Source organism: Manihot esculenta, chromosome 4, assembly GCF_001659605.2.
Source record: "Manihot esculenta cultivar AM560-2 chromosome 4, M.esculenta_v8, whole genome shotgun sequence".
Classification (NCBI taxonomy): Eukaryota; Viridiplantae; Streptophyta; class Magnoliopsida; order Malpighiales; family Euphorbiaceae; genus Manihot; species Manihot esculenta.
The window spans coordinates 34,427,169-34,450,973 of NC_035164.2; the positions used below are offsets into that span (position 1 = coordinate 34,427,169).

Sequence of the window (23,805 nt, forward strand, 5' to 3'; positions counted from 1 at the left end):
AAGAGGACGAGTCATTGCTAAATTGAATGATTTTCTTCATAGTTAATAAAAATAAATTATAGTGATATTTTAATGTAATTTATAAAATATAAGAATAATTTAATTAATTAGGTAATAGGTATATTAGTGTAATTATTCTAATTAAAAAATAAAAATTTGCTATAAATAATAACTTTTATTTATATAATTATTATTTTTTATCCAATTAATTTTTATTTATATAATTATTCGGGCACAAATTAGATAAATAAAATTTTACCCAATAAAACTAGAATAATTAAATTTTAACTTTTTTTAGAATTAATCACTATATATTTTTTATAAAAAAATTAAAATTAATTTAAAATATTTAAAATTGCGAATATATTTTATTAAAAATATGATGATTGATTTTTAAAAAAATTAATTTTATAATTTTTTTATAATTTATAAGAGGTTTATTAATTTATTATTTTATTCTCTAACATTATTTTTAATATTATTATAAATAAAATAAATGTAAAAATATGTAAGAGTAATAATATTTAACAATAATAATAATATTAATAATAATAAATTCAATTTTTAACGGCAATTCACATTATTTTTAAAAATTTATTTTATAATTTTAAAATTAAAAATAATAAAAATTTATTTATAATTTATAAAATAATTAAAATTATTTTTCATATAGTAATTAATGCCGCATAGCAGAACTTAACATTTTTATTTTTTTTATAATAATGGCTAATTAGAAAGTCTACTCTTTATAGCAAATTTATTCTCAATTGAAAGATTTATTTATTTATTTATTAATTTTCCCAATTAAATAACCAACCCCTTTCATCCTTTTATCATTAAAAAAAACCCTAAAGTCCTCCTCGCATTTCTCCCTCAGCTCTCAACACTGCCGCCCGCCCCCTCCCCCCATCTGCTTTTCCACCTCTCCCTCTGGTGCAGCTGCGCGCATACCGCCTTCCCTTCCGCCAATTATCCCTTTGCTCTTCAGGCTACCGACGTCGTTTCTGCGTCCGCTGGTCCTGGTTGCCTCTTCGCGTTTCTCCGCCGCTTCCTCTGGTCCTCGTCACTGCTTCCGCTGTCCAGCGCTTCTGCCGTCCAGTGCTCCTCTCCGCTGCTCCTTTTCTTCAATCACGCCGCCGCTGCTCCTTGCCACGTCATCATTCACTGCAGGTTTGTATGGATTGTTATATTGTGGTTTCAGATGTTTGCTTTCTAAGATTTGATAAAACTATTGATGTGGGTTTCTGAAATTTATGGAAATGCCAAGATTAATGTAAATGTGCTGAGGGCTGTATTATGAAATTTATTGAAAATTTACCACTACTTTGAATGAATTTAGAGTTGTTTTTGTGGGATTGAAATGCTATTCTGAATTTTATTGAAATGCTAATGTTCGGGTTCGGATTCGGGTTCCGGTAGCCTACCTACTAGCGTCTCTCTTCCGTGCTATAAATGATAACACCCTAATCTATTTTCCCGAATGTTTTTCTAGGGTCTCTCTTTTGTACCATTTTCTGCATCATGGCTTCCAACGTCCATCATCCAAAGATTGAGGATAGCTTCCATGACGAAGGGTCTGCTGAGGAAGCAAAAATTGCCGGTAGCGAACAGGCTGAAGATAAGGACCACAAGAAAGGAATCCAAGATCCGGATAAATACCAAGAGGAGTTGGTAAACAAATACGACAGGCAGTTTAAAGAAAGCGATGTAATTTACTAATTTACTAGTCATTTAATGTATTTATTAGCTTTTTTTTATCTTACAACTTTTTGGCAATCCCTGTACAGGGTTTTGAATACGACTATTGGCCTGTGAAAATGAATTGGCTTGGTCTTGGTCAACGCATCCATCTCCAAAAGGATACTGTGTATGCTGAACAGGTCAAAGAGGCCCTTGACTTTGCTATTAGGAAACAGAATGAAAAGGTGACGCTTATACTTTATATTTTATGCTATTGATTACATATTATATAATTGTACAATTTATTACCGTTGATTAGAAATTACTGTGTAAATTAATAGTTAAACTTATTGCTAACTGAGGGTTTAAGAAATCACAATGTCTACACATCTGCATTCCATCTTTATAACTGTTTTTCTGTGCCTCAAAAGACATTTTTTTATTGTATTTCTCTATTTTAAGCTATTCCGTATTAATTACATTCATTTCAATCATACAGGGGGCAAATCTTGAAGTCGATGAAATTCTTATAGCAACCTGTTTTAGACCTTTTCTGTATTACATAACTTTTAGAGCCAAAAACTTGACTACGAAGGAAACCAGAGAGTATCAAACTAGGGTCTTTTGGGATCCATTTACCCGTTCTGACGCTGATGCTAATGTCGAGCTTTTCAGGTTCAGAGAAGAAAAAAAAGAGGAGGTAATTTGTTGTTTTAGATTTCTGCATCTATACATCTAATCAGCTCAGTTCTTACGGCAGTTTTACTTTGGCATTTCTGTCGCTGAATCTGAAAAAAATAGAAAATCGCTTCTAGACCTTTTTTTTTTTTTCGTTTAAATTTTGTGATTGGTTGTTTAACATGTGGGAAAAACTGACAAAAAGGTCATAGTTTTTAAACCCGGTCCGATCAATGAACTGGTTAGGTCTGAGTGTTGGGGGTTTAAAGTTCAACTGTGGTTGAACCGGGATTTAATCGTTTTATTATTAAATAAATAGTAAAAAAATTTCTTGTAATATTTTTTTATTATAGATAATGTTTTTATATATTTCTATAAATAATTATTAAAAAAAGTTTCTTAAATTTTAAAATCTAAATGTCTTCAGAAAATAATTTAATACTTTAAATATTAATATTCAATTATATGTAAGAGATAAAAGTTTCAAATTAAAATTTTATATGAAAATAATTATTATCATATTTAATAAACAATAAACACAAATTTTTATGCTAAATTAAAAATAAAAAAATAGAGTAAGGTAATAATTTAACAGAAGTAATAAATTGAATTGTTAATAACATTAATTATTTAAATTGCAATCTCTCTTGTTTTCAAGTTACATCTTAGTGGTTCATAGTCATTTTATATTGGTATAGTTTAGTACGTGTGTCTAGTATATGCATATTAAGTGGAGAGAAATATCAGTAAATTGAAGTGATTTAATTGGTTAAGGTTGTTTGCCCAGCATGAGTTCACAAGATGAATTCTTGGTATAGCAAAAGTAAAATCTTTTTTTTTTTATATATATATATTTTTTGTCTGGTTCTAAGAAATACAAGGATAAGGTTTATACCATAAATGAAACCAAACCTTTGTCCGGTTTCCAGTTTAACTGATCTGACCGGCTGGTCTGGTTTTAACAACCAAAACATAATGAAACGGATTTAGTTTTAAAAGTTTTAATTTTGGATATAATGAAATAAATTTAGTCTTGAATTTTTTTAATTTGTTAAAATATTAATAAGCACCAAAAACAGTCAATCAAATCATTAATTTTTACACGATTCATGCTCATTTGAAGAGGAATAATAGTTGATAAGAGAGTCGAACATAATTTTGGTCTTGAATTTTCATAAATATATTTGAATACCTTGTCCACAACATATATTGGAAGCAGATTTAGCTAAATAAATATAACAAATGCATTTAAAATTAGCACTTAGACTACGGTCATTGCAATTTATAATCATGTATGCTATAGATCATAAACTTTCATAATTTCAATGAACGATTTATGGCAGTTCGTGAATGTAGTTAATGTTAAATTAAACTGAATAAATTGTAATAACATTGTAATCAATGTATCAACTGAGGTATGAAATAAATTGAATTTTGTCATATAACCAAAAAAATTATTGAATGATGTAACATATCAACCATGTACCACCGGTTGATGCGAATATGATCCTCTATTTTTCTTTGTTCTTTGGTTTCCCTTTTGCATTGTGTATTTATCGTGGCAGAGTAGTCCTTGCAGCAAGCAACAAGACCAATTACTTTATGTGTACCTCTCTTTCATAGTCTGTACTGATGAATGACAATAATGGCTAAACTAAACGATCTGTCGAGTCTGTACTAAGCAAATTTGCTGGGTTATTCCTTTTCTGAACATTTATTTTTCAGATTTGAAGATAGATGGATAATTTAAAAATACATTGATTGATGATTCCTTGTGTGTGGAATTCAAATTTATTTTTAAAAATCATTTTAACAGTAATTAATGGTTTTATCGCTTGTGTAATTGGTACACTTATTTTCTAAGTAATATATTTGATAAATATTAATTTGTTGCCCTTTTGTTGTTAGGCTGAGAGCTGCAGCAATTAGTTGACAAACCCTGGGTGGAGTTTTGATTCTTCATTTTGTAAGCATGCTTTCTTTTACGAGAACTCTAGGAAGGTTTGACTTTTGTAGTTAGCTGGACTTTCCATATATGGTTTCTTCTAGTTCTTTTTTACGATACTATGCTATAGTATGGTATGGTATAGTATGTCGTGAATATTACTGAATTGTTTAAAGGTTTATGTCAATTAATACTCATTATCAAACCTTTGATTGTGATTTGATATTAATGAATTTTTGGTTTATGGGGTAGTATGGGATCCGTAGTGACCTTGTTTGATTTTTATTGTCTTGAGGTAGAAGTTTTTTTTTTTATTATATGGTGTTCTACCTCTTTTAGATAAGGGTGGCTCCTCATCTTGAATGATTGTATTTTTTAAAAAAAATGCAACTAAAACCTTTTAGTTACTTTTGTTCAAAGGTCAAACAAAATCAATTAACTTTTTTTGGTTTTTGAGGTCTATGTACTTTGGTTAATAGTTAAAAAATTTTTAACTTAAAATAATATAATTTTTTTCATAATAAAATATTTTTTAATTTGAAATACCTAAAATTTAATATTTTAATTAACATAAAAGTTTTACAAAGGTTTTACAAAGGATTGATTTTTTGTTGAATAATAAAATTTTTTACTTGATTTTGTTATGTAATTTAATAAAAATATATAAAGTTGTAGTTTAGTATACAGTAGGCTTTTGGCATTTTTAATTTATTTACATTAAATTTAAACTCTCTTACGTTTAGAATTTTTTTATTTATTGTCTGTCGACCCAAAAAAATAAAAAAGGTGTTCGATGTACAATTTTAACATTAAAATTAGGAGCACATAAATATGAAAATAAAATTTTTAAATAATAATAATAATGACTTTAAAATATTATTTTACTCAAAAGAACTTTTAGAAGTAAATTAAATAGCAATAATTAAATAATGTAAAGTCTTTAAGTATTTGTCTGTAATACTCAATAACTAAAAAAATAAAAATAAAGAAAAAAACAAAAAGAAGAAAAAGAAAGAATGAAAAATGATAGATCAAAAAAATAAGCTAAAAATTATACAGTTTAAAAACGGCCTTACGTACTCAGTTTCTATTAAATGAAATAATTGAATTGCTTAGTGGTTAATGTTCTTTTTTTTCTTTTGTCTCTCATTAATTCGTTTATTTATTGATCAAATTCTTAAAATTTAGTTATTATACTTTTCAACTACATTTTGTTGGATATAAATTTAGATGGTAATCTAAAAAAAATCAGCCATTTATTGGAATTCAAATATTTTAAAAATTTTAGTTGCTCATTTATAAAAATTATGATATAATTATTTCGTTAAAATTAAACTTTAACAATATTGCTTTTATTTAATTAATAAAATAATTTTTTAAAGTAATTATTTATATATATATTTGAAATGAGGAGTGGGGGATTCGAACCTGAAATCTCTCAGATTTATTTGGATACACCTACCACCAAGCTAAGTCTGTGAGTGCTAATTATTTATATTTATAAGGCTAACTTGACAATTTAAAAGCATTAGTTGTAAAATTTTAAGTACTTATAACAGTAATTTTTAGACATTAATTTGTAAAAGTATATATGGTGCATTTATTTCTAGCTTTATTTAAAATGGTCACCAAATAGCAAAAATTGTCAGTAATTAAAAAATAGTAACATACTAATATTCAAATACATTTTCAATTCTTCACCCTGTGCTCCCTCCACTGCCCCCTGCCTCTCCTTTGCTCGTCCCCACTTTTCCTTTGCTCGTCCCCACTTTTTCAAATGGGTTAAACAAGTTCACATCCTACAGTACAAAACATAAATTATTAAAAAATTGTTTTTTTGGTGCAAAATAAACTAAAAATTATGAAAAATTAATAAAGTAAAAATTTAATGAAAATTAAATTTAATAATTAATATATAGACTAACCATGGGATACCATAGTTGCGTAAAGATTGACCTCTCCAATCCTTTTTTAATCCTTCCACAACCATTTTCACACCACGTATCGCCCCATGAGTTTCGGAACTCCCAAAATTCATTTCCTACGTTATCAGTTAACACTCCAGTGATAGTAACTGCATGTAATCGTTCGTTTTGGTCTGAATTAATGCCAGAGTGTATTTCCTAACAAAAAAGAAATAATGAATATACTAATGATTTATAAAGCTGAAACAAAAAATTAAAATAATAAAGCCTTACCCCTTTTTTTAAATTTTCAAATTCAGGGTCTACGGATAGAATCCCCAAAACAGGTCCATTATTCAGCTCTTTCTCCAATTGAACGTCCGTGACATTTTTAATTTCTATGCCTTCAGAAATAATAACAATAGGACCTTGACGTGGCTATAAATAAAAAATATACACAAAAAAATATATGATCAAACTTATATCAATATTAAGTATATTTCATTTTGTCAATAATATTTTTATCGATAAGATATAGAAAATAAAAATAATATTAAAATACATTTTATAAAATAAATTACCTTGCGAACGGTAGAAGGCATTAAACCGATAAAGCTGCAATTTTCTTCTAAACAAAGACCTTCCGTTGTCAAAAATTGATTTATAGCTTTATCGAATGAATGCCGTGATTTATCACCAAAAGTGTTTATTAACACTTGGGATGATAGTGATAAACGGTCTTCGTGGTGCAATGTCAATTTCTTATTAATTCTTCCCTCGATAACCGAAGACAAAGCCACCGCCCAACATATATCTTAGTTGAAAAAAAAAATATTAGTAATAACTATAAACATGCATCATAATAAAAAAAATTAAAGACTCTACTAACACATGTTTGATGGTAATAATTAAAAAAACTATAAATGCATCATAATAAAACTATATTGTTTAATTAAAAAAATATAAATCTAATGAATTAAATAATAGTTTATATGAAAATATGCATTTCTTACTTTTTAAAATATCTTAGTTAAAAAAAAATGTTAGTAATCATGCATCATAATGAAAAAAAAAAAAAAACTAAAGGCTCTATTTTTTTTATTTCATAAATTTAAAAATAAGCCTTGCATATCTAAAATAAAACTATATATGCATCACCTTTGGATTGTTTACGTATTGGAGTGCTGATTAGATCTCTCCAATTCAGTTTATAGTTAAACTGAGATTGCACCCTGGAACCACCCGCTTTACCTTTTTCTTTACCTTTTTCTTTACCTTTTTCTTTTCTTTTTTCTTTTTCCTGCTCAAAAGCCAAGAAATAATTAAAGACTCAAAAGAAATCTTGAAAAATCAAGGCCAAGAAAGATATTTTTCATGCAAGAGAGGCCAAGAAATCTTGAAAAATCTAAGGCCAAGAAAGATATTTTTCAAGCAAGAATGTCAATCTCAAAAGAGGCCAAAAAATCTGAGTGAAAGAATGGAGAGAGAATAAACGATGATGAAGATCCAAAAATGCAAAAGCAAAACATTAACATACTTACCATCAATGTCCTTCAAAAAACTCCCTTCTATTTCTAATTGTGCTCCTTTTTGTTAATTGTTTTTAGTGGTTTTGCTTATAACAGTGATTAATTTGGTATCATTTTAAATTTTGATGAAAATTAGAAATGAAATTTGAGTTATTTATATATTTCAGCCAATTTGAATTGAAAATTATAAATGGTTGGCTTTGGAAGGATTGCAAAATTTTGTAAGAGAAAAAAACTAATAAATACATTAAGACTAGTGGTTTTTCTATTTTGTTCTACAATGTACGGGTCATTTACTATCTTGGAAACAGTTGCACCAACCTTTGTAGTTTTCTTTTTATTCTCTTGATGTTTTTTGCATGACTTTGTAGCCATAACATATTTAACTAGCCAAACTTTGCAAGTTGAACTACAAAAATGAGGATTGGGTTGGACAACTATTAAATTTAGTGCCATCTTTAGGGATTTAATTGAGAATCAGCTTTAAGTAACTTCAGATTATCAACATGCATCCTGATGTCTGATTTTGTAAATGGTGGATGTCCTGATGCGGCCTTGACAATAGTAAGCAATGAAATGGAACAATCAAAGAGGAATTTCTGATATGAAGATGTTATGCAAAAACCAATAGTCTAGCCATTACCATACATAAATACATAGACTATAAATGGATGCAAAGACTTGTACTGGTTTGACAAACATAGTCATTAAGATGTGAAAAAACACAGGCAAAGTTAATTATTGGCTCCAACTTTACACCCACTACAATAGAAATGCAACAACTGTCTTCTTCCTGCAATTAGGAGAATTGTCTATCATGCCCCAAATTTCACTCCTTTCCTCTAGTAATGCAGAACAAATGTTCTGAGCAATAACAGAAACCCATGTAATTGCCAGTGCAATTTTTGCCCTCAAAAAGTCAAAGCATGTGTCCACTGCCCATTTGAAAGCGCACATCCATGTCAAGCTTTGCAATGAGTAATAAAGTTCAGATTGATATGAAGGGAGAAGGGGAGAGGGATCCATAAACACTAAAGTAAATACCTTCTCATTAGGGCTGAGCAGATTTCGGTTCAAATCGAAAAAATCGATCGAACCGAACTGATTTAAAAATTTGGTTCGATTTTTTATACATTTCAGTTCGGTTCGGTTTTAAATTTCAGAAATTTCAATTATTTCGGTTCGGTTCGGTCTTGATTAGAAAAAAACCGAAAAAATCGAACCGAACTGATTAGGGATAATAATATATTTTTTTAATAATATAAAGAAACTAAATCATATTAAAATTAAAATATTTTAATTAAATTTTAAAATACTAAAAATAAAGTGTAAAAAATTAAAAAATATTAAAAATCAAAACTGATCAAACCAAACTGAATCGAACCGAATCAGACCGATTCGATTCGATTCGGTTTCTGATCAAAATCGGTTCGGTTTGGTTTTCATAAAAACTAAAATTTTGGTTTTCGGTTTATTCGGTTCGGTTCGGTTTTGAACCGAACCGACCAAATGCTCACCCCTACTTCTCATTCCTATCATTGCCAACAAGGGGAAAAGTCACATAGTGTTTGGGAACAAACATATCATACAAATAAAAGCAACAAAGTCCAACAACCCTGATTCCTGGTCCAACACAAGCAACCTCAGGACAAGAGGAATCTCCTCACAGTTCAGGAATTGTATTGCACCAGGATCATAATGAAAGAAGCCAAAATCATAGACCTAGGGAAAAGTGAAATAGTGTTTGAGACAAACATAACATACAAATAAATGCAGCAAAGTTAAGCAGTATATGCACATATCTGCAACTAAGATCAGCAAGTAATCTTACAAGCATGATGTATTTAGTACTATCTGCATTGTCCATGATATTTAGACTTGAAAAACTAATTCTGCATGCCATGATTCCCACGACCAAATAGCAGGTGATCTTAACATTAACCAAAAAAATATTGACATGCTTTGTTACATAGTCCCCCACTTTGGGCAAAGTGTTTTAACCGATATACAAGGACCTCGTAAAGTGGTAATATAACAACCAGACATAAAGACCTTTTGTCAAAAGTTGCTTGTGAGAACAATAACATAAAATTCCAAGCAACAAACTGACTTTTTTCAGTTAATTGATAAAAATGTTTGCCAATGCTTAACTTTTCACCATAAGATACTTAAAATGCTTCTAGTTGGGTTCTTGTCCTTGACCTTGAAAGAATGTACTTCAAATTGTACCTTATGTCCAACTAAAGAAAGTGCCACAAATATATATTGACAACTAATCAATATTTTCCTTTCAAAAACTCTAGGTTAAGTTATTAAATAATTCAAGGCACACCTGATCTTTTTTCTATTAATGTGTAATAAAGTTTATTGCCATCCTCTGTTGATTCTTTTTTCTCTTCATACTAAAATTTTATCCTTTTTCACCTGACACAGTAAATATTCTACGAACTTTTGTTCAATGATTTGTAAAAGGCAAATGAAACAAAAAGAGTAACTCACTGGATCTCGATATATAGGATACACAGGAATTTCTTCATGGTTTACAAATATGGCCTGTGCAACTATTAGGCCTATAACACCAGAAACTTAGATGTTAAACGAAAAAATCACAATAAGATCATCAACCTCCTTTTTCGATTTTAAAAACAAATTACATAATAGAATGGACCATTTGATCACAAACTCCCTCCATATACTGGGCACAAAAATTTTAAGCTGTTTTCTTTTCCAATATTTTCTTGAAAAAATGGAAGGCAAATGAAGTGAGCAAAAACTGTTATTTAACATTTTTAGAAACAAAACAAAATAAACTTCATACAGGTTTGAATCAATTAATATAATTCCTAACAGATAAGGTGCATCAATGTGTCTATACTGCATGGAATAAAAGATTTGGAAAATCTCAGTTAAGGCTAGGAGTAACATTTTACTAACATAAAATAGAGCAAAATCCTAACCAGCCTCTTAAAAATTAAACGGAAAATGCCCTTAAAAAGCTGGAAAATTCCCAAATGAGTTCCAAAACATAAAAGACAAATATCAAATAATTTTATCAAATATAAAAGTAGAAATATCATAGACTTTTAATTTCTTTAAAAAATTTACGAAAAAATAATGTTCTGAATTATTATTATTTTTCCACTAATATCCTATAATTTCTATAATATGATTAATTACAAAAATTATATTCACTTGACAAAAAATTTAAAATAAAATATAAAATTTTCATAAAGTTTAATTAGTTTTAGTAATACAATAATTGTTACTTTGATAACCATGGAAGTCACTTAAGATTTAAATTGTTTATTAATATTTTCCTATGTCCATAATCTTAATTCATACTATCATTTCTTATATCATTATTTTTATGAAAAAAAAAAATCCTTGAGTAATCACTTAGTAGTTTACATTAACATACCTTAAAATGAGTGGGACTGAGTTCAAGTTTCATTAATAAAAATTGCTAATTAATTAATACTCTATTAAAAATTAAAATTTTATTTATAATGCTAATTAAATAAAATCTGTATAAAAATACATTTGAAATGAGATTAACTTTGATCAAATGCTTAGTTAAAATTTCTTTTTCTTTCAATATTTGAAAGCAAATTAACAAAGAAAATGTTAATAATAGTATAAAATACAAAAAAAAAATTATTGGAAAAACTGTTATGACTAATGACAACTGTATGACAATTGTATTTCAATGTATCTTTTCCATTTGAAAATATAGTTAAAATTATGAACACCAGCATGCATATTTATAATGCTAATTAAATAAAATCTGTATAAAAATACATTTGAAATGAGATTAACTTTGATCAAATGCTTAGTTAAAATTTCTTTTTCTTTCAATATTTGAAAGCAAATTAACAAAGAAAATGTTAATAATAGTACAAAATACAAAAAAAAAAAATTATTGGAAAAACTGTTATGACTAATGACAACTGTATGACAATTGTATTTCAATGTATCTTTTCCATTTGAAAATATAGTTAAAATTATGAACACCAGCATGCATATAAAACTGTTATGACTAATGACAACTGTATGACAATTGTATTTCAACTAGGAGTAACATTTTACTAACATAAATTTTTTGATACATTCTCACATGGAGCTAATCTTTATATAATAATAATAATGTCACTTTAAGTTTTCTTTTTTTTAAAACAGTCCTTTGTATGTTTAAAAATATATTTCATTTGAGAGAATATATAGTATATATAATCAAAATACAAGCACGGTTATATTACAAAGATAAATATCTTTTTGTCCCGAAATTAATATATGCCCTGCGATTTTTTAAAATATCAATTGCAATGAAACTAAATGTCCCGCTGTCCATACATGACAATAATTTTTTTAATTTGAAAAGTTACTAGTGATTTTGGAAATATACATGACAAAAAAAGTTCAGTTGATATCTTAACTTGTTTGTTCAACATTTTGATATTTGACCTTTGTATTGTAACATAATTCAACAACAGTAATTTATCTGTAAGATGAATTTCAACAACAGCAATTTATCTGTAAGATGAATTACTTTTTTATTATTGGAATATATATATACATGTATGTTATTTGTTAAAATATCTTATCAAAATATATTATTTTTGATAAGATACTTTAAATAGCGAATCTGAAAAACCAGAGAATATGAAAATAAATAATAGGAATCACTAGCAACGCACCAGGCTTAACGACATGGCGATTGGTGAGGATGATGCCACGTTGCTTATCGACGACGAAGCCAGTGGCGGAGCCAGAGGAAGGAAGTTCGGTGTCGAAGGAACGACAGGCAGTAACACGCAGCACCACTACGGCGGGAACTACCTTGTTGATAGTCTCTCTCCAACTATCGGCTGTATCCACTGAAAAGAAAGTTCGGTGTCGAAGGAACGACAGGCAGTAACACGCAGCACCACTACGGCGGGAACTACCTTGTTGATAGTCTCTCTCCAACTATCGGCTGTATCCAGTGAAAAGAAAGTTCGGTGTCGAAGGAACGACAGGCAGTAACACGCAGCACCACTACGGCGGGAACTATCTTGTTGATAGTCTCTCTCCAACTATCGGCTGTATCCACTGAAAAGAAAAGCTAAAATTGATTTGGAAAGTCTGTATATATATACATTTGGAGAAACTGAATAATAACTAACTGAGTTCTGGAATTTTCTAGAATTTTCTGGATTCTCTTGTAATAAATTACATTTATGTATGAAACGGTGCCGTTTTGGATTTGTATTTACGACGCCGTTTTGTTTCTGGATTTGGACCTGTCTCTTGCTTCCTGCGACGTCGTTTGGCTCTGCAGTATATAATCGATCTTCATCCACCTTCTCTTGAAACGGAATGTCGTTCTCCTTGCAAAAATCCTCCGCTTGGTCGAGGTCATCGTCACTCGATTGCAGACCCATAGACTCCATCTCCGTTTCCAATTTCTCCATTGAAGGTGAATATGAAACTTCAATCTCTTTTCTTCTCAGAGAAAAAATTGGTTTGACTTGGGACTTTGGTGTCTTGTTTTCGTAATTTCTATTTTGGATATTACTTAATTAGGGGTGAGCATTCGGTCGGTTCGGTTTAAAACCGAACCGAACTGAATAAACTGAAAATTGAAATTTTAGTGTTTATGAAAACCGATTCGAATCGATTTTGGTCAGAAACCGAATCGAACCGAACCGGTCTGATTCGGTTCGATTCGGTTCGGTTTAATCGGTTTCGATTTTTAATATTTTTTTAATTTTTTACACTTTATTTTTAGTATTTTAAAATTTAAATAAAATATTTTAATTTTAATATGATTTAATTTCTTTATATTATTAAAAAATATATTATTATCCCTAATCGGTTCGATTCGATTTTTTCGATTTTTTCTAATCAAAACCGAACAGAACCAAAATAACCGAAATTTCTGAAATTAAAAACCGAACCGAATCTAAATGTATAAAAAACCGAACTAAATTTTCAAATCGGTTCGGTTCGATCGATTTTTTCAGTTTGAATCGAAATCTGCTCAGCCCTAATTACTCTTCGTCGCCGGCTTCAACCAACAGAAATTAAAAAGAGACTAGGCGGGCGGATTCGGGTTTGAAAAATTTTAACCGTCTCGGGTTCAGGATAGGTGATCGAAAATCCGTTATCCGAACCCGGTTAGGTATACTAACCTTCCCTCACTCTATCGGCGCCTCTCTCCCTCTCAATCGACGCCTCTCTCCCCCATTGACGATTGCCGGCGGCCTAGTCGGCACCGGCTATGTCTCCTTTTTCTCCCCAGCGACGATAAATCTTCTCTCTCACTAGTCAGCAATTTCTCCTTCTCTCTCCAGGTGGCGACATCTCCCACTTCCCAATCGGAAACAACTCTTCCCTCTCCCCAGGCATCGGTGACATCTCCTTCTCTCTCCTCAGTCGGTGACATCTACTTTTTCCGATCGACGCTTGTCTCCCCCACTTCATTGATGACTGCCGGCAGCTCAGTCGGACACAACTCTTGCCTCTCCCCAATCGGCGTCAGCGAGTGAAAAAAAAAAAAACTATTTATCAATCTAATGTGAAATTAAAACAATTTGTAAAAATAATGTTAGCTCTATAATACGCTAATTAAATTGATATATTTTGAGAAACATTGAAAACGCCAATTAAATTGGCGTTTTCGCGAACCCGTCTCATCCCCTATTATTTTATAATAAAAAAAAAATTAATGCTTGTAAAAATGTCAATTGTATTGGCGTTTTCGATGACACTGAGAATGGCAGTGATGTCAGCAGTTCCGTGAGAAATGGTTTTATCAAAAAATTATCATTAAATCATTATATATCATTAAAATTAATTGGGTAGTTCTTATTTATTTAAACTTCAATCAAAATTTTTAATATTTTATAAAATTAAATTCTTTAATTATTTTAGTTCCATAGACTGTAATTTTATTAACTGTAATGGTATTGAAAATTAATTTTATACAATTACCTATAATTAATTATAATTCTTCGAACTATAATTATATTAAATTGGAATGTAATTATCCGAACTTTAATTATATTAAATTAAAATGATAAAAAAATTAATTTTATATAATTATATAAAATTAATTATAATTTTTTTTTTGAAATAAGAGATTGGGGAGTAGAATCTTAGACCTCTCAAGTATACTAAAATGCACTTTCCACCAAGCTAAGTCTCAGAGTGCATTAGTTATAATTCTTTGACATGTAATTATACTAAATTAAAACGGTATTGAAAAATTATATAAAATTTTTATTTTATATATAATTATATATTTAATAATTTTTTATATACTTTCAATTTAATATGATTACATAAAAATATGTAATTATATATAATTAATTATTATTATTATTATTATTATTATTATATAATTTATTAAATATATAATTATGTATATAGTTAATTTTTTATTATTATAATCATATAATCATACTAAATTTGAAATTGTACGAAAAAATAATTTTTTATCGTTATAATTATGTAATCATATCAAAATTAATAGATGATAGTTTATTAAAAAATTAATTTTATATAATTATATATTTAATAATTTAAATTTACTGAATTTTTTTATTAAAATTAATAAATATTATAAACGCTTAAAATTATATTATTTTAATAATTATATAATCATACTAAATTAGAATTGTATTAAAAAATTATTAAATATATAATTATATAAAATTAATTTGTTATTATTATAATTATATAATTGTATGAAAATACTGTTAAAAAATTATTAAATACATAATTATATATAAAATTAATTATTATTATTATAATTATATAATCGTACTAAATTAAAATTGTATTAAAAATTAATAAATGGTAATTTATTAAAAAATTAATTTTTTATCATTATAATTATATAATTATATCAAAATTAATAAATGATAACATATTAAAAAAATTAATTTTTTATCGTATTTTAAACTGAAATCGTATAATTTTTTTATTATTATAATTATATAATTAAATTAAACTAAAATTATACTAAAAAATTACTAACATAATTTTTTATTATTATAATTATACAAGTATAATAAAGTGAAATGTACCAAAAATTATTAAATTTATAATAATATATAAAATATAAAAAACTTTAATTAAATTTTAAATAAATAAAAACTACTTAATAAATTTTAGTAATACATAAAATTTTAATAATAATTTTCCATCAAAACTATTAAAAAATTCTTAAAAATCGCTGCAGTGACTATGATGGGATTTGTCCATTGAAAACGCAATTTAATTGGCATTTTCATAGGTATTAATTATTTTTTATTTTTAAAATAATAGATAATATGTCATTGTTATTGAAACGCTAAATTGTATTGGCGTTTTCAGTGTTTTTTAAAAATATTAATTTAATTGACGTTTTCTAAAGCAAATACCAATTTTGTAAATTATTTTAGTTTCATATTATTTTAATAAATAATTTTTTTTAAAAATATTATTTTAATAATTATTCAGTTTTGTATTTATTGTAAAAACACATATGGAAGACACCGTGGTAATTGGTAAAAAAAAAAAAAAAAAAAGTAACAGTGAAAATAAGTAGTTCGTTTTTGCTAAATGCTAGCGGGAAGACTGAACTGAAGAGAGCCTCAACTTACCTAACCAGGAGGCCTGGAGGGGTATTTATAAGATTTACACACTTGTCCTCCCGAAGATCGCGGAGGTAAAAAACTTCCACCTTCGCAAAAATTTTTCTCTCCTTTAATTCTTTAATCTTCCCGCGTTTCTCCCTCCTCAAATACTGCAGCCTGCAGGTGAAAATTTGCTGCATGTTTCCTGAGAAAATCATCAAAACAACACGCCCAAAAAAATGTAGACAATACTCCTGATTCTCCATATTCAATATTTGCTATTTAACAACGCAGATCTTTCGCAAACATTTGATTTTTTTGAAACCTTCACCTGTTATTTGCAATTTTCTGTCCTTAGATACAAATATCATACGGTCATTGATTGTCATTATGTTTTTTGTTTACTAATTTTGCAGTTTCCAGCTTCAGATGTGTATTCGCGTTATCTTCTCCTCCTCCTTCTTCTTCTTCTTCCTTCTCGTCTCTTTGCATTTCCCTACGAGGTAAACATCTCAGCTAGGGTTTTTGGTTTTTCATTTTATTATTATGCAAATATTATTGTGTAAAGGTTTATAAGTTTTGCAATTTATTAATTGTAACTTCTTGATATTCATCGAATTTAGTTTTCTAACCATTTGATCATGTTATGCATAAATTTATAATAAACTTCTTTGCGTTTATGGACCTTTGATGTTAAATTATAGAAGTCGCTCAATTTGCCATTTCTTGTAACTAGTATTTTTCTTAATGTCCTATGCTGAGATTAGTTACTTAATATCTAATCAGTAATAAGAGCCGCATGAATTTCATGGTTGGTGCGACTAACTCTAGCACTCTAGTATAATCTTTAAATGTTGTTACTCTCATTACCATATTTTGTAATTGAGAAGCGTAGTTGGTGAATGATTTATTTGATGTGGCGTTTGCCAAAAATTTGCATTTTAGTATACTTGAAGGGTGTATGCTTATTGCGAGCGAGTTGGAGTGTCATAGTATCTTGTAATTGCAAATTTATCCTTGGAGACCTTTCAAGTCCTTTTATATCAGTATCCGAATTGTATTTCGTGTCTTGTTATCTTATATGCTTTATGGAATCCAGGTCTTCAAGCAATGGAAGTACAGAAGAGGAGGAGACATTAGCTATGGTAAAGCCGGATGGAGTGTTAGGTAATTACACTGAAAGAATAAAAAATGCTGTTGTGGAGTCTGGTTTCAGCATCATTAGGGAAACTGTCATTCAACTTGATGAGCACCGTGCCTCGACCTTTTATGTTGAGCACTCTTCAAAAAGCTTCTTTTCAAGTCTTGTCAAATACATGACAAGGTAACTTCATTTGCAAGTTATTCTTTTGGACTAATTCAACTGAATTTGAACTTATAATATAGGCCTTTCACTTGATTTCTATTGTTTCTTAGCTTTGTTAATGCCTAATTATTTTACCCTGTTATTTTTTTTAAACAACTGGTGCAGATAAGGCAGCAAGCAACTTGTAGCTGTGATTTTGAATTTATTTACTAATTCTTTTTGTGGTTTATGAACCAATTTATTTACATAAATGATTAGCAAAAAAAACAGAAACACATACTTATTTTCTTCTTATATTAGTTAATTCACTGGTGTGATTGCAAATTCACCTGAACCATGCAGAACTGGGTTTCCTATTATAATTAGAAATCTTTAGTACTCTTATTTCCTAGTTTCAGTCGTCCTTTCTCTCTTCTCTCCTTTTTACCCTTAGTTGTCATTCAGGAGAAGAATGGAAGCTTACATTATAATAGTTAGCTTCGTCCATTGTGGTTAGGCATACCTGGCAATGGAATTCTCTGTTCTCACTTAGAATAGTTATTATATGAGATCACATCAGCGAATCCTTATCTGGATTAGTATGCAGCTCTTATCATATTAAGGTTTGGCTGTGCTCATGATTCTGTGTGTCGGTTACTTGGTTTGGCTTCTATAGCATCATCACGTTCTTTATGATATAAAAGTGAAAAACTGCTCATTTTGGTTTGCTCTGTTTTATGTTGATACATAGCTTTTATCAGTGGTCCAGTGTTGGTTATGATATTGAAGAAGGAAAATGCAGTTGCTGATTGGCGTGCTATAATTGGACCAACTGATGCACGAAAAGCTAAGATTACTCACCCTCACAGGTTCTTTGAGTTCTCACTGTTTGGTTCTGTGTATAACCTCTATATTTTCAGTCTGCCTCATTTTATCCCTTGTAATATTGAGTTTCCCTGCCATCATAGTTTGCTTGATTACTTCTGGTATTTTCAGCATCAGAGCAATGTGTGGCTTGAATGCAGAAAAGAATTGTGTTCATGGTTCAGACTCTCTTGAATCAGCTCGAAGGGAAATTTCCTTTTTCTTTGGAGAGATATCCACAGGTCAGTTGTCCTTTCCTTTCTATTGAGACCTACAATGGGGTGAATCAGTATCCTTCCATTCCTAGCAGCACCTTCATAGCTGTCAGTCCTATCCTTCCTATGCATAGTGGATTCATAGATGAGGGCTAGATATGCGCTCTCTGGTTTTCTACTCTATCAACTGCAAGCTTAGATGAATGTCTTCCTATAATTTAAATCTAAACACCCTTTTGTTGGGAATTTAAAGCACAAGGATAACTTTGTTTAGGCCATCTATTATCCCCAGTCCTAGCATTGCAGCTTAGTAAGTTAAATTTGATACGTTTGCATAATTGAAGAGTAACCTGCTAGGCTTATTTAGCAGTAAGTAGCTCAAAAATCTTGAGTGATGATTTGATCCATACTCAGAATCCTAGTAATACGTAAGAGTACAATTGGGTTTGTGTCACAACTTATATGTGTTCTGTATTCATAAATTCCTAATAGATCCACACCGCCACAATAAATTGATTTTACATTTGACTATAGCAATGGTCGTTTTCTACCATGTGTTGGTCAAATATCTCTTCTTTGATTATTCTTTTATTTGGAGATAAATGAAAGAAATTTTACTTTTGAGGCTCAAAGTAAGTAGTTTAAAAAAGGTTTTTAGCCTCGTCTTATCCAATCTGCTGTAAAATGAAGCATTGTGTCCTGTAATTCAAGAATATGATTATTTTCATCAACAAACAAAGGGAAAATTTACTTTTACAGACGTTCTTAGCAGGAGTACAAAACATATTCTGTTGAAAATTCCAAGAAATAAATTTAATTGTGTAGTATTTTCTGGTCATGAACTCAAAATTACTTGTTACTTGAATTGAAGTGCGCAATAAGAAGGAAATATAAGGTTCAATTTCAACCATGCTTACTTAGTTGCCTAGTTAGATTACAAAAAATTGTCTGTCTGCGAATTTCTGTTTTTAAATATTCATGTTTCTGATAAGGTGTCATATTTACTTTTGCTGCTTGTATTATCTTTAATAGGGGAAGCTGTTGGAGTGCATGACGAACTCTGAATGGTAAGCATTCAGAGCAGAATTAGACACTATTACTTGTCTCTATACTCTTTTTAACAGTGAAAACTTGCAAAAAATGGAGCAATAACAAATACTTTATGGTACCTATCTGCTGTAAAATAGACAGTTTTTGGTATCAATTTTGCATGTCCATCAAAGTTGCTTTCCCTCAATTGTTGTTTCCTTTTAACTATTTTTGGTTGATTAGCTATCTCACTATTGCTATTTTATGGTCTCACACAGAGATACCAATATGTTTATGTTGTTCCAAAGACCTTTCCCACTTTCACCATGAGGAAGAACTTGGTTTTTGATGGGCTGATTTAAATTAGAGAAGTCCTATTTTGGTCAAAGCAGCTAACCATAAAGAGGATAGGACATAGGAGCCTGATTGTAGCTACTGTCCAAATAAAAAATGCTAGGAGCTTCATTTTTAGGTTTAGACTGGCAGCTCTGTGATAATAAGATTTGTTGATTGCTGAGAGGCAGTTGGGTATTTCAAATGGTTTATGAGTGACCATAAGAATCTCTTAATAATGTGTGCAGTCTATTTAACTTTATGAAGCAGTCATAGGAAGGGGATGTTTTTTTTCTAGCAAGCAAGATGCTACACTGTTAAGTCTAGTATTTCTAAGTTTTTAGTTTTCAGAAAAAAATCAAAGAGACAGAGCAATAAAATAGGTTTTTTGCAACTGCAATTCCATTTTAATTGCTCCTCTGATCTAGGGGATCAACGTAAATCAAGTTCTTATTGGTTGTGATCCATGCAGATGCAAAGAACTTATGCAAGAGTACAGTTACATACAGGGTTAATCTCAGTGGAAGATGGTAGCATTTAAAGGAATGAACTTCATTGCAGAATACTATGCTGGAGTTCAGAATGAATCAAAATGGGCAGATCACAGGGATTCTATTTCAATAAATTAAATTTATTCTTATAATGGCATTGGAAACTGCATTTTAGCGGTAAAACCCTTTCAGCATGTGTGCTAAGTGCAGCTAGATATATCAATAAATGCATGCACAAAAAGAGGAGAGATTAGGATGAACCAATTCCCAAAAGATAATGCAGCTCTTGCTAAGCTATTGCGTACCATGAACCAAGTCCCAAAAGGTAATGCTTTGCTAAGCTTTAGCACGCCATTGTCTACTTTATATTTCAATTTAATACTAGCAACTTGCGAGGAAAGTCCACTTTATTAAATTAAAATGAGAGGCTCAAGGTATACTTTAGTCACTCCAAGAAATAAAGATGAATTTTGGAGAGTGGTTGCTAATTGTTAAATATATATAATACGTGCTGTGCTGCATTATACTTCTCCTTTTGTATATTAGGTTTATACATGGACAGAAGGATCCCACGTATCCAGGTATACTACGTGTCAGCTTCACCTTCTACATTGAGACATAACATTGCCAATTTCTTTCTTTCAGTAAACAATTGCATGCGACTTATCGCACTATTGAAGTTAAATTGGCATCTTCTCTCAGTAGTGGTTTGTGTGGCTTTGTCTTTTCTGAACTCTTGAATTAGATGTGTATTCCATCGAGGCTTTTCCTCATTCTTTAAAATTATAATTTCAGGGTGTTACTGAAGAATGACTGGCTATTCCCTTGAAAATATGGTATTATAGAAACTTATGAGCTGAATCTTTCCTTGCACATGGCAGTAACACTCTATTAGTCATCCCCATGGATAAGTTTAGAAAAAACAATCGCCTAATACCTTATAAGTCACACTCGCTCATAGTTTGAATAATGATTTCAAATTCAATTATTGCCCCTCTTTTCTTGCACTCTTCGCAGCTCATTGAAGTGGTAGCTAGTTTCTGCTCATCTGCCATACACAATCCAATACTTATTCACATTATTCCTGACATTTTTGCATTGAGTAATGAGCTGATTGTGCTTATTACAAAATAAATCACTCCCTCTTGGATTATAACTATATGCTTAATTTAATTAAACGTATGGTTAATTACAGTCAATGAAGAATTATCTAGAATAACAGTGCCATCTCCAACAAAGGCCCTAGTTAGCGGCCAGGATTGAAGGGTTTACTGGTTGTCTTTGAGAGACATAAGCTGCAAAATGAGTTTTCATGCTTGGAAGATATCATATCATGAAATTTTCGGGGACTTTGATGTAGGATGAAACATTTGCTTAGTCTTAATGCTAGGCACAATAGTTTATTAAGTAGCCGTAGATGAAGATCCAATGGAAGCAGAGCTCTAGTCAAACAATGATGGCCCCCACCTTCCTAGATGAAAGAGGTCCACATCATAAAGGTCATAGATTATGGTGGCCGAAGTCTCAATAACATTCCAGAATTAGTAAGGCTTTTGGAAGATTTAGCTTTGGTTTCTTAACCCTAGACATCTAGTAGATGCGAACACTCACATGGCTTCCTTCTTTTTGTTAACTTAGTGGGAGTAATCATTGACTCCCCTTTTCATTTACTTTCTTATACTTGCATCTCGAGGAGTGAGTTATTATTATTATTATTATTATTATTATTATTACTACTACTACTTTATATTATAACATTTAGGTTTTAACTTTAAGCATTCTGGTGACGAGCTGGATGACGATATATATGTGTGATGTATCATTCATTCAAGATTTCTCAACACATATCAACTGCATATTTTGATCTTAATCATGATATTCTTTTGGTGTTTAAGGTGAGGGGTTTCCTCAAGAATTTCATCTTTATTATTATAGTTTTTATTTTGCGTATTTAAGATGAATGATTTTCTCAAGACAACTTACACTTCCATGACGCATTTAAATTAAATTTCTAAATAAATGATTTGTTTCTCTATTTGGAATAAAACACTTAGTAAAAAATTAATATAATTAAATTAACTCCTTTTAAAATAAAAAATTTTATCAAAATTTAATTTAATTCTTTTTCAAGAATTTATTTTTTTATTAAAATTTTTATTTAAAATAAAAGAATTTATTTTTTTTAATTTACAAAATTTTCATTTTTAAGAAAATAAAATTATACATAAAAATTTATTAAAATTTTTTTCTTCCAAAATAAATTATACCAAACATAAAGTAAAGTAGTTTCACTTATATAAAAAAATATTGTGCGTGATTGAATAGAAATTAATTTAAATTATTTTATTTTCAATGATTTTTTTCTGATTTAGATTTATAAAATTTGTATTAATTAAATTAATTCTATTAGTTAATTATTAGTCCTTGATACTACAAGTAAGCCAAGGAACATCCTACACGTAGCTCATTGTGTTCTTAAAACTTTTTAAACTTGGGTTTGCATGAGTGATGATAGAGCTCATTGTGTTCTTAAATGTTTAGGATTGATTTGAAATTATTCTTTTTATAAGTAAAGAAGCCAAGTCAATTTTATAAAATTATATATAATTTTAATTTTTAAGTTAAATATAATTGAATTTTTTTATTTTGAGAGGTTACTTAATTTATGTAAACTTGCACCTATAATCACATTCAAGCGCATACATACTAAATATAAAGAAAAAAAAATTTCCACAACTCCTTGCTTGCAGGGGGCATATCCTCAAAAGTCGAAGCAAATGTAGGTTTAAGTGGTCCAAACTAAATTTATATCTATATGTCAATCACTAAGTTTAGATTATCTAAGCCCCCTTTTTTAGATTATTCTTTTGCAGTGTAATTAGCAAACCCTTTTGTTTTTTTTTTTTTCCTTTTAATATCCAATGCCATGAGATTAGTAGGACAAGGCACCTCTTTCGTCTAAGCAAATGGTCACTGCTCAAGATACTATTGATAATAGTATGGTCCAATCAGGTTCTTCAAGGAAGCGAGTGATTTAAAAAGCTGCGTCTTTTTTCCTTGATAAAATCAACAGATTTTCTTCATGGTTTTAGCATCACATACCCACTTGCATATATCGTTGTTGAAAGGTCAACCCGACCCCTTTGAGACACTTGTCGATCCGACAGGAGATCATGGAATGTGCTTTTGGGTTACACGTAGCCAACTATCATAACCTAACACATTATTATATCATTATCATTTGAGATATTA

The 23,805-nt window shown here is 29.6% G+C and overlaps 2 protein-coding genes and 1 long non-coding RNA gene across 10 annotated transcripts; 2 read left to right on the plus strand and 1 right to left on the minus strand.

Annotated features, from left to right (window-relative positions):
• The first annotated feature begins 818 nt into the window (after window positions 1-818).
• On the plus strand, window positions 819-4,554 carry LOC110613829. The gene is made up of 5 exons (XM_021755174.2): window positions 819-1,170; window positions 1,493-1,707; window positions 1,788-1,925; window positions 2,180-2,380; window positions 4,267-4,554. Exons 2-5 carry the CDS (start codon window positions 1,522-1,524, stop codon window positions 4,285-4,287), a joined length of 546 nt encoding a protein of 181 aa, XP_021610866.1. The 5' UTR covers window positions 819-1,170; window positions 1,493-1,521; the 3' UTR covers window positions 4,288-4,554.
• Window positions 4,555-10,130: 5,576 nt separating this feature from the next.
• On the minus strand, window positions 10,131-12,629 carry LOC122723434. Its single transcript, XR_006350386.1, has 2 exons — window positions 12,431-12,629; window positions 10,131-10,306 (listed from the first exon to the last, which is right to left on the minus strand). It is a non-coding gene; the product is annotated as an uncharacterized LOC122723434 (long non-coding RNA).
• A 3,684-nt stretch (window positions 12,630-16,313) lies between these two features.
• LOC110613101 (probable nucleoside diphosphate kinase 5) lies at window positions 16,314-21,028 on the plus strand. 8 transcript variants are annotated; one of them, XM_021754048.2, is made up of 7 exons: window positions 16,369-16,512; window positions 16,745-16,839; window positions 17,436-17,660; window positions 18,383-18,490; window positions 18,618-18,727; window positions 19,733-19,767; window positions 20,535-21,028. In XM_021754048.2, the coding sequence occupies exons 2-6, from the start codon at window positions 16,766-16,768 to the stop codon at window positions 19,762-19,764; spliced, it is 549 nt and encodes a 182-aa protein (XP_021609740.1). In that variant the 5' UTR covers window positions 16,369-16,512; window positions 16,745-16,765; the 3' UTR covers window positions 19,765-19,767; window positions 20,535-21,028. The 8 variants fall into 8 exon arrangements, with proteins under 8 accessions (XP_021609737.1, XP_021609738.1, XP_021609732.1 ...); XM_021754041.2 differs by lacking the exon at window positions 19,733-19,767 and adding an exon at window positions 16,520-16,577 and having other exon boundaries at window positions 16,412-16,428; XM_021754045.2 differs by lacking the exon at window positions 19,733-19,767 and having other exon boundaries at window positions 16,314-16,428.
• Window positions 21,029-23,805: the final 2,777 nt, after the last annotated feature.